At 40.6% G+C, this 12,240-nt stretch overlaps 1 protein-coding gene across 1 annotated transcript in view; it reads left to right on the top strand.

Annotated features, from left to right (window-relative positions):
- Positions 1–12,240, top strand: part of ACVR2B (activin A receptor type 2B) — a 359,769-nt gene that overhangs the window by 317,221 nt on the left and 30,308 nt on the right. Inside the window, exon 8 of the mRNA XM_053713788.1 lies at positions 10,889–11,003. Within this exon, the coding sequence (XP_053569763.1) occupies positions 10,889–11,003 (115 nt within the window). The remainder of the gene's footprint in view (positions 1–10,888; positions 11,004–12,240) is intronic.

The following is a 12,240-nucleotide window of genomic DNA, read 5'->3' as shown; positions in this document are numbered from 1 at the left end:
ACATTTAGTGAATGCACAGTATATGTTGTGTAAAGGTGCTGAGAACATGCCTCCTCCACACTGCCGAGAACTGTATTCACTGGCGATATGGGCGTATTGTTTAACAGGCAGCGATCCCTATAGTTTCCAGTGCCACTTCATAATTCAGAAAGAACATGTGCTTTTAAGCAACTTTCCAATTTACTTTTCTATTATCTAATTTGTTTAATTCTCTTGTATCCTTTGTTTAAAAGGATACTTAGGTAGGCTCAGGAGCTGCAGATATATGCCTTATGTATTGGCTCATATGGTGTGTTCAGCAAGCACCCAGTAGTACATTGCTGCTTCAACAAAGGATACCAAGAGAATGAAGAAAATTAAATAAGAAGTAAATTGTTAAGTTGTTTAAAATTGCATTCCGAATCATGAAAGAAAAATATTGTTTCATATGCCTTTAATCATTGGGCTATAGGTATTGGATGATTGTTACAAATCAACATTATTTTATGTTGTCTAGCTCTCTTGAAAGTTTATAGCCCAATAAATGATATTTAAATAGTTTGATCCTTTTATTTTCTTTTTTAAAAGCTTACAGCAAAACAGATTGCCACCAGTTCTTGACTGGAATGTGCTTGCAGTGGTCTCATTGTTCAGTGAGCTTTATATTAATTGGTTCCAAATAACTGTTGTATCACTTTTGTGAAAGCTCCAGTAATGAGGGTCTTTTAGTCTTCAGGAGGACAAATATGTTCCACCAGCGAGACAGTTCTAGAATTATTATATCAACTCAGCATATTTAAAAAAACATACATTTTAAAAATGACCTTTTCTGACAAATACAAAAGCAGACTACAATGCCACTTAGAGCAAACCATCTTTAGAACTGTAATGTTTCCAATACTTGGCTGTTCAATATGAGACATTAGCTTCTAAAGTGCAAAAGTGTAAAAAAAAAATCTTTTGTGTAATAAATGAATATTCTAATACAAAGCTAAATGCTCGAAAGCCCTTAATGTGTTTAACTCTCACAGCAAAAAAGAATGTTAAGTTAGCAAAAAAAAAAAAAGCTTTCCTTTAAAGACACAGTGAACTGTATAAAATGTTTTATTTGTAATGAAACAGTTACAATATACTTTATTTTGCCCCCTTTTCATATAATTTAGCTCTGAAAAATTGCTCCCTGCTGACTTCTAAAGGCTAACCCTGCTACATATAGGTGTCTAATTGGCTTTTATTGATCCCAATTGCAACACAACGCACTTTATACTAACATGATGACCGTGGCTAGCCTTGTTGTCTGCTGGCTACAGCTCATATTGGCTCCAAATAATGCAAATGGTGAGTGGAGATTGGCTTCTGAAAGCAATTGCAGTAAAAAAGCATGTTCATTTTATAAAAATGTTTAGACTTGCCTGATATGTTTTATAGCAACAGAACAGAAATGTTGCTGTCCTTTTAAAGGGCCACTAAAAATTAAAGTTTCATAATTCAGTATGCAGTTTAAAAAACAAAAAAACAAACCTCCAAATATACTTTCCATATTAAAACATGCACACTTTCTGAGGCTCCAGCATCTGAGCATGTGCAAAAGTGCACAGAATAAACGTATGTGCATTTTGTCATTGGCTGTTGGCTGTCACATGATATAGGGGGCAGGAACATTGTAGGCATGTGCATTCGTGAGCATCGGAAAGAGGAAGGTGGCTGCCTCTCACGGCATTCAACTCTTTTTCAAGCCGGATTTCTGCTTGTGAAAGTGCAAATCACTAAGATCTGGATTTGACAAAAGGAAATCTAGCGCTGAAAAGAGCCAAACGCTGCAAGCAAAGCCTTCTTCCGCATTTGGATACTCACGAATGCTATGAATGCATAGGCCTAGAAAATTGGATTAACTGAGATTTGCCAGAAAATATTCTGCTGCTCATTTAAAATTTAAAGTAAGTGCTATTACATTATTTTATTGTGTATTTGTCAGCTATTCAGTTGTACTGTATTTTGTGGTCTTTTGAGCTAAAATCAGAACCCTTTTATTGTGAATCAAATTATATTATCTGTAAAATAAAAAAAATAGTTTGTGAAAATAAGTGGCATTTGGGCACTATGTCCTCAAGAAAAAGCTGATCTGTAATATTAAATTAGATTGCATAAAAATAAAGTTGTTTTATTCTGGACAATATCTAATGGGGAAAAAGAATTACTTTTCAAAAACTTTTTTTAAAAGCAACAAATTTCCCTGTGACAGAAATTGTTTGATATATTTTTGTCCATTTGATTTATAGTATATTGGTTTTAGGTTTTTAATCATCTTTTATACAAAGGGCATTGTATACCAATCTAGGTTTCCTGGTTGTTTTCTACTGTCTTGTATTAAAGTTCTGCTGCTTTTCGCCTCTAGATGTATATTTAAAGAAACCTTAAATAGCAAAATAAATGCTAGATATAATTTATGTATCCCAAGCAAAAATGAACCTGGAAATAATAGATGTATTTTTTTTTTTTTTAAATATTGAAGAAATAAAGTCTTAGTTTCCATCTAAAGGGTAGGAGAGTCCACAGCTTCATTCATTACTTGTGGGGATTAAGAACCTGGCCACCAGGAAGAGGCAAAGACACTAAGAAGTTGTTCCCCGTCCCGGACTCTCAGCTCGAGCTATGGGAGACTGTCCCTAAGGTGGATGGTGCTATCTCTATGCTCGCAAAGCGGACATCGATTTCTCTCGTGGATAGTTCGTCGTTTAAAGAGTCCACGGATAAAAAAACAATGTTTCAGCACACAGGGTTTGTTTTTCAGCCGGCAGTGGTGGTAGCCGGAGCTGCAACATATTGGTGCGAGGCTCTGTCTGACATGGTAGTGAGGGAGTCTCCCCTCGACAAGATACAGGAGAGAATTAAGGCCTTGAGGGTCGCTAATTAATTTATTTGTGATGCCAATATGCAAATTATTCACCTGAACGCTAAGGTGTCAGGTTTTTTCCGTACTAGCCCGCAGGACTCTGTGGCTAAAGTCGTGGTCTGCGGACATGACCTCTAAGAGTCTAGACTGCTATCCCTTCCATTTCAGGGAAAGATCCTTTTTGGTCCAGGATTGGATTTGATCATATTCACAGTTACGGGAGGCAAGGGCGCTTTCCTACTGCAGTATAAGAAGGTTAAGCCTAAAGGATCTATTTTTCGTCCCTTTCATGGGGACAAGGCCCAACACCAACAGACCGCCGCAAAAGCGGATCAGTCCAAGGGCACTTGGAAACCAGCTCAGTCTTGGAATAAGTCCAAGCAGAACAAGAAGCCTGCCGAAACAAAGTCGGCATGAAGGGGCGGCCCCTGACCGGTCTCTGGACCATGTAGGGGGCAGATTATCTCTCTTCTCAGAAACCGGATATTCAGGAGCCTTGGGTTATGGAGGTTATTGTCCAAGGATACAGGATAGGGTTCAGATCTCATCCGCCCAGGGGCAGATTCCTCCTGTCAAATCTGTCTTCCAGACCAAAAAAGAGAGGCGCCTGTCTAGAATGTGTGAGGGATCTCTCTTCTCTCTGAGTAATTGTACCCCCAGCAGAAAGGGGTCTAGGGTACTATTCAAACCTTTTTGTGGTCCCATAGAAGGAGGGCACGTTCCGCCCGATTCTAGACCTAAAATGTTTAAACAAATTTCTGGCTGTTCCATCGTTCAAAATGGAAACGATCAGATCTATTCTGCACCCAGTTCAAGAGGGGTCAGTTCATGACAACAATAGACTTGAAGGATGCCTACCTTCATGTGCCAATCCATAGGGATCACTTCAGGTTCCTGAGATTTGTGTTTCTGGACTAACATTTCCAGTTTGTGGCCCTTCCCTTTGGTCTGGCGCCGGCGCCGAGAGTCTTCACAAAGGTTCTGGGGGCGCTTTTTGCCGTGGCCAGATCCAGAGGCATTGCTGTGCTGCCCTTTCTGGATGACATCCTAGTCTAGGAGCCCGTCGTTCAGTCTCGCAGAGGATAACTCGAGGGCCCTTCTTTTGCTTCAGTCCCACAGTTCGAAGATAAACTCGGGAAAGAGCTCCCTGATTCCCAGCAACAGGGTGGCGTTCCTGGGAATGATAATAGATTCTATATCCATGGGGATATTTCTCACAGATCAGCAATGCAGGAAGATTGCGTTCACCTGCCTTGTCCTTCAGTCCTCCTCCAGTCCCTCGGTTGCTCGGTTGAGTATGGAGGTGATTGGGCTCATGGTGTCCAGCATCGATGTCATTCCATTTGCCAGGTTCCACCTCAGACATCTCTTTAGTTATGCATGTTAAGACAGTGGAACGGTGATCATACAGACCTATCCCAACAGATTTCTTTGGACGATCGGTCGAGGGAATCCCTCTCTTGGTGGATCTGTCCAGAACAACTGTCCCAAGGGACATCCTTCCTGAGACTGTCCTGGGAGATTGTGACAACGGATGTGAGTCTGGCAGGATGGGGAGTTGTTTGGGGTGTCAGGATGGTACAGGGAAAGTGGTCTCGGGAGGAGTCTCTCCTCCCGATCAATATTCTAGAACTTCAAGCGATCTACAATGCTCTGAAGGCGTGGCCTCTACTGGGGTCGTTCAGCTTCATCAGTATTCCAGACAGACAACATAACCTCGGCTTACATCAACCACCAGGGGGGGGGGGTGAGAAGCTCTCTGGCAATGAGGGAGGTTTCCCGGATATTGGAATGGGCAGAGTCCCACAACTGCTCGCTCTCAGCAATCCACATTTCGTGTGTGGACAACTGGGAAGCGGATATCCTCAGCAGGCAATCCTTCCTACTGGGGTAGACCTCATGGCTTCTAGACTCAATTGCAAGCTACCCAGATACGGGTTGTGGTCCAGGGATCCCCAGGCAAAGCTGATAGATGCTTTAGCGGTGCCTTGGGGGTTCAACCTAGTTTACATTTTTCCACCGTTGCCACTTCTACCTTGTGTAGTGGCCCACATCAAGCTGGAGCAAGCTTCGGCTATTCTGATTGCTCCATTGTGGCCGCGGAGGAAGTGGTTTGCGGATCTGGTGGGGATGTCATCTTTTCCTCCATGGAGGTTACCCTGTCGCAGGGATCTGTTGGTACAGTATCCCTTTCAACATCAAAATCTAGATTCCCTGAGGATGACAGCGTGGAGATTGAATGCTTAGTCTTGTCGCATCTGTCATAAGGTGTTGAGGACTTAGTTGTCCTGGTGTGAGAAGCATGGATATCCTTGGCACAACAAGGTTAAGGTATCAGGAGTCTGTCCTTTCTCCAGGATGGTTTGCAGAAGGGACATGCCGCCAGTTCTTTGAAAGGACAGATTTCAGCATTATCTGTTTTGCTGCACAAGAGGCTCGCTGAGCTTCCTGATATTTAGTCTTTTGTTCAGGCCCTGTCTAGAATCAGGCCTGTTTTTAGACAGTCCGCTTCTCCTTGGAGCTTGAACTTGGTTCTGAGGGTGTTGCAGAGGGTTCCGTTTGAACCTTTGCACTCTATTGACATTAAGATTCTTTTCTGGAAGGTTCTCTTTCTGTTGGCTACTGCATCGACTCGCAGAGTTTCTGAGCTGGCAGCCTTGAAATTTGAGCTTCCTTATTTGGTCTTTCATTTGGTCTTTCATGCTGATAAGGCTGTTCTTCGCACTGGTTTTGGGATTTCTTCCCAAAGTTGTGTCTAACCGTAATATCAATCAGGAAATAGTAGTTCCTTCTTTGTGTCCTAACCCCTCTTCTCCTAAGGAGAGGTTACTTCATAATTTGGATGTGGTTCTAGCCTTTAAGTTTTATCTTCAGGCTACAAAGATTTCAGACATTCTACATCTTTTTGTAGTGTATGCAGGGAAGCGCAAGGGGTCTTTGCCTCCTCCTGGTGGCCAGGTTCTTAATTCCCACAAGTAATGAATGAAGCCGTGGAGACTCCTCCCCTCGATGGAAATAAAATTATCAGGTAAGCATAATTTATATTTTTTAGAAAGTCCTTTGGTTTCTAAAAAGAAATGGGCACCATTATATTGAAACCTAGGCTTCCCTTATCCATATCATTTCCCAGAGGCTTTCCAGGATGTGGGTTACCCAGCATTGGCCACCTGGTATTTTTATAGGCGGGGCACCACCAGGAGGCACAGAGCCAAAAGCAGACTATGGGCAGGGCTGCATTGCAAGGGTGGACAGGCTGTGGGTTGCGCAGTCCCTTAAAACAGACTCTGAGAGGCCGCAGGATTAAGTGGGCCGAACCTCCCAACCCGTGACAAACATGCAGGATGTTTAAGTTCTATGACTTATCTAATCTCATCTGATGAGGGCAATTGAGGGTAGATAGTGTGTAAACAATGGCTGTGTGCAGTGATGTTAAAAGTAACCATATTCAGGGTTTAAAGTCTCTTTATTTCACATGGCCATTGTGCGCATAATTTCCGTCCCTAAATGTACTCAGGAGAACAAATAAGATATGGGAAACCTACGTTTTAAAATGGCTGTGCCCAATACTTTATAGAAACTCAGGGTAACAGGAAAGATTAAATTTTTCAGAGTTAAATTATGGGAAATTGGGAAAATGAAATAATGAAAGTATATTAGGAAAGCTGTTTTAATACACATATTACAATGTTAAAGAGTCTGTCTCTTTAAAAAATGGTTGAGCATAGCCTGCTAATATAGGTATATTTTCAACATAAAATTTTAAATCTGCCTATTAAGTGCGAAGAATCTCTCACATGGTTATGCACAATGTCAAAATGTTTATTATATAAAACAACATTGCATAAACAAAACTTTTATTCACTGTAGCACTTTCAGGCAAATTGACTTTCCTGTTGCAAACTGGTGCAAGAATCTTGTGAAAGGGGATTTTCTGCTGCGTTTAGAATTTGCATTTCTTGAATAAACCCCAGCCTGTTTATCTCACAATTACAATGCAAAGGCTCTTAATTAGTGCCTTTTTATATTGTGTGGTTCCTTTCTCCTCAGTACTCCAAACTGGTTCTATAGAAAATCACTAAGTGCAAACATTTTAAAGAGACATTAAATTCAAAATGGAATTCCTCTTAAAATGTTTCATTATGTAGCGCTGTAAGAAAGCGTTTATCAAAGAAAAAAAATACTGAATGTTTTGCACTCTTATAAATATGTAACACTGGATATAGAAATCCTGGGGCCATTATTCTTTAAAAAAAAAAAAAAAAAAATACAAAGAATAAAATAATTTTTGTGCACGAAAATTAATATTTATTCATGTACAATTGAAAATAATTACATGGTGCTATTAAAAATGTGAAAAATGCTAGCAAATTAAAAGTAGTAGACAATGTGAAAATGAGGAAAAAATATTTTAAAAAGTGTTCGCCTAAGCATTCTGAAGGGAATCCATTTTAATTATTTTTGCTCTAGAAATAAAGGGAAAGTCTACACCAGAAGTTATATTGTTTTAAAAGATACATAATCCCTTTATTACCCATTCAGCAGTTTTGCAAAACCAACACAGTTATATTAATATATTTTTTATCTCTGTGATTAACTTGTATTTTAGCATCTTCTGACAGCCCCCTGATCACATGACATTTTATTTATTATCTATTGACTTGCATTTTAGCCAATTAGTACAGTGTCTGCCACAATCCACGGGCGTGATCACAATGTTATCTATATAGCTGACATGAACTAGCTCTCCCGTTGTAAAAAGCAAATGAAAATCATGTGATAAGAGGCTGTCTTTAATGGCTTAGAAACAGGCAGACATTTAGAGGTTTCAATGTTATAAAGTATATTAATATATCAATGTTGGTTGTGCAAAGCAGGGGTATGGGTAGTAAAGGCATTATCAATATTTTTAAATAATAACAATTTTAGTGTTGACTGTCCCTTTAACCTTGCATATTTGTGTAATTTTCCAGTGCCCAAGAGAGGGTGATGTGCATCTTGACACCACAACATGATACACAGTGATTGCTTGATCAGTACAACACCTTATTTATATCTGCTCCTAACAGCCACAGGAAAGGTGATAAAACACAAGCGCCTAGATTACGAGTTTGGCGTTAGCCTTAAAAAGCAGCGTTGAGAGGTCCCAACGCTGCTTTTTACGCCCGCTGGTATTACGAGTCTGGAAGGTACAGGTGTACCGCTCACTTTTCTTCCACGACTCGAGGCTACCGCTAATCCCCTTACCTCAATTGCGTATCCTATCTTTTTTAATGGGATTTGCCTAACGCTTACGAGTCTTGGAAGAAGTGAGCGGTAGACCCTCTCCTGGCAAGACTCCTACCGCATTTAAAAGTCAGTAGTTAAGAGTTTTATGGGCTAACGCCGGAACATAAAACTCTTAACTAAAGTGCTACAAAGTACACTAACACCCATAAACTACCTATAAACCCCTAAACCGAGCCCCCCCCCCCCTCCCATCGCAAACACTAAAATACATTTTTAACCCCTAATCTGCCGACCGGACATCGCCGCCACCTACATTATACCTATGAACCCCTAATCTGCTGCCCCTAACATAGCCGACACCTACATTATATTAACTTCTAATCTGCTGCCCCCAACGTCACCGCCACCTACCTACAATTATTAACCCCTAATCTGCCTACCGGACATCGCCGCCACTTTTATAAATGTATTAACCCCTAAACCGCCGCACTCCCGCCTCGCAAACACTAGTTAAATTTTATTAACCCCTAATCTCCCCCCCACGTCAGCAACACCTACCTACATTTATTAACCCCTAATCTTCCGACCCCAACGTCGCCGCTACTATAATAAATGTATTAACCCCTAAACCTAAGCCTAACCCTAAATCTAACCCACGCCCTAACTTAAATATAATTTAAATTAAACAAAATTAATTTAACATAATTAAATAAATTAATCCTATTTAAAACGAAATACTTACCTATAAAATAAACCCTAAGCTAGCTACAATATAACTAATAGTTACATTGTAGCTATTTTAGAATTTATATTTATTTTACTGGCAACTTTGTATTTATTTTAACTAGGTAGAATAGTTATTAAATAGTTATTAACTATTTAATAACTACCTAGCTAAAATAAGTACAAAATTACCTGTAAAATAAATCCTAACCTAAGTTACAATTACACCTAACACTACACTATCATTAAACTAATTACCTAAACCACCTACAATTAATTACAATTAAATTAAATAAACTAAATTACTAAAAAAAAACACTAAATTACAGAAAATAAAAAAAGAATTACAAGAATTTTAAACTAATTACACCTAATCTAATCCCCCTAATAAAATAATAAAGCCCCCCAAAATAAAAAAATTTCCCTACCCTATACTAAATTACAAATAGCCCTTAAAAGGGCCTTTTGCTGGGCATTGCCCCAAAGTAATCAGCTCTTTTACCTGTAAAAAAAAAAAAATACAATACCCCCCTCAACATTACAACCCACCACCCACACACCCCTACTCTAAAACCCACCCAATCCCCCCTTACAAAAAAACTAACACTAACCCCCTGAAGATCACCCTACCTTGAGCCGTCTTCACCCAGCCAGGCACAAGTGGACCTCTAAACGGCAGAAGTCTTCATCCGATCTGGGCAGAAGAAGTCCTCCAGACGGTAGAAATCTTCATCCAGGCGGCATCTTCTATCTTCATCCTTCCGGAGCGGAGCGGGTCCATCTTCAATCCAGCCGACGCGAAGCATCCTCTTCAAACGGAGTCCTATTGGCTGATTGGATCAGCCAATCGGATTAAACTTCAATCCGATTGGCTGATTACATCTTCATTGTTCGTTAGGACTTCGTTTGAAGAGGATGCTCCACGTCGGCTGGATTGAAGGTGGACCCGCTCCGCTCCGGAAGGATGAAGATAGAAGATGCCGCCTGGATGAAGATTTCTACCGTCTGGAGGACCTCTTCTGCCCCGATCGGCAGATTAATTTAATAACTATTCTACCTAGTTAAAATAAATACAAAGTTGCCTGTAAAATAAATATAAATCCTAAAATAGCTACAATGTAACTATTAGTTATATTGTAGCTAGCTTAGGGTTTATTTTATCGGTAAGTGTTTAGTTTAAAATAGGATTAATTTATTTAATTATGTTAAATTAATTTCGTTTAATTTAAATTATATTTAAGTTAGGGGGGTGTTAGGGTTAGACTTAGGTTTAGGGGTTAATAACTTTATTATAGTGGCGGCGATAGATTAGGGGTTAATAAATTTAATATAGTTGCGGCGACGTTGGGGGGGCAGATTAGGGGTTAATAACTATAATGTATGTGTCGGCGATATTGGGGGCAGTAGATTAGGGGTTCATAGGGATAATGTAGGTGGCGGCGGTGTCCGGAGCTGCAGATTAGGGGTTAATAATATAATGTAGGTGTCAGTGACAGCGGGGGCGGCAGATTAGGGGTTAATAAGTGTAAGATTAGGAGTGTTTAGACTCGGGGTTCATGTTAGGTGCAGACATAGATTTATTTTCCCCATAGGAAACAATGGGGCTGCGTTAGAAGCTGGACACTGCTTTTTTGCAGGTGTTAGTTTTTTTTTCAGCCAGCTCAGCCCCATTGTTTCCTATGGGGAAATCGTGCACGAGCACGTTTAGCCAGCTCACCGCTACCGTAAGCAATGCTGGTATTGAGGTGAGATGTGGAGCTAAATTCTGCTCTACGCTCACCTTTTTGCGGCTAACGCCAGGTTTAAAAAAACCTGTAATACCAGCGTTGTCTTAAGAGAGCGGTGGGAACAAAAGGCTTGTTAGCCCCACAAGCCTTACCGACAAAAACTTGTAATCTCGCCGAAGGTTTTTAAGGGTGTTTCCATGCAATAGTTTTAAATGCTTTTAAAACCTATAGTCTGTATGCAGTTCTTTTGCAATGTATAAGTAATTGTGTTTGCTCCTAGCAACATTTACATCATATACATATTTATAACTTTTTTTTTTTTCTTGTCGCTTCTCTTTAGGGATTTTAAAAGTAAAAATGTATTGCTAAGAAATGATCTGACAGCAATTTTAGCAGACTTTGGGTTAGCAGTTCGATTTGAACCTGGAAAGCCCCCCGGAGATACCCATGGACAGGTAATTTGTTTTACAAACTTTTGTTAATGTGAAAAATAAGTTCTATACATCATATTGTATGTAGTTGTACAGGTTTTATTAGCATGTTGTAAACAAAAAAAATAATACAAATTCCATGGTAGCATGAAAGTATTTTAGGGTCACACAGTTGTGATGTTTGTGAACAGTTTTTTTTTTTTTAAAAAGAAATCTATAACAGAGATTTTTTTGCTATTCCACTCCACAAATGTGCATAAACTCACAGACCCAGAAATGCACATAGTATCCAAAATGAGAGGACAGAAATGAGATGGCTGCAGGGAAGGAGAGCAGATAAAAAAGCACAGAGATTGGACTTTTCCCCTCTAGGAGGTGTCAGTTTATGTAAAAGACAATAAGCTCATGTGTTCACCTTATACACCCGCTCACATTCATACTTACACACTCTCTAAATACTCTTGCACGCTCACACACCCATTTAAAAACTGCACGCACTTACACACACCAGTTTACAAACTGCACGCACTTACACACACCAGTTTACAAACTGCACGCACTCACACACCCATTTACAAACTGCACGCACTCACACACCCATTTACAAACTGCACGCGCTCACACACACCCGTTTACAAACTGCACGCGCTCACACACACCCTTTTACAAACTGCACGCGCTCACACACCCGTTTACAAACTGCACGCGCTCTCACACACCCGTTTACAAACTGCACGCGCTCTCACACACCCATTTACAAACTGCACGCACTCACACACCCGTTTACAAACTGCACGCACTCTCACACACCCATTTACAAACTGCACGCGCTCTCACACACCCGTTTACAAACTGCACGCGCTCTCACACACCCGTTTACAAACTGCACGCGCTCTCACACACCCGTTTACAAACTGCACGCGCTCTCACACACCCGTTTACAAACTGCACGCGCTCTCACACACCCGTTTACAAACTGCACGCGCTCTCACACACCCGTTTACAAACTGCACGCGCTCTCACACACCCGTTTACAAACTGCACGCGCTCTCACACACCCGTTTACAAACTGCACGCGCTCTCACACACCCGTTTACAAACTGCACGCGCGCTCACACAACCATTTTCAAACTGCACGCACTCTCACACACCCGTTTACAAACTGCACGCACTCACACACCCGTTTACAAACTGCACGCGCGCTCACACAACCATTTTCAAACTGCACGCACTCTCACATACCCGTTTACAAACTGCACGT

The sequence above is a fragment of the Bombina bombina genome, chromosome 5 (assembly GCF_027579735.1).
Source record: "Bombina bombina isolate aBomBom1 chromosome 5, aBomBom1.pri, whole genome shotgun sequence".
In the NCBI taxonomy this organism is placed as follows: Eukaryota; Metazoa; Chordata; class Amphibia; order Anura; family Bombinatoridae; genus Bombina; species Bombina bombina.
This window is presented reverse-complemented; position numbering and strand designations above follow the sequence as displayed.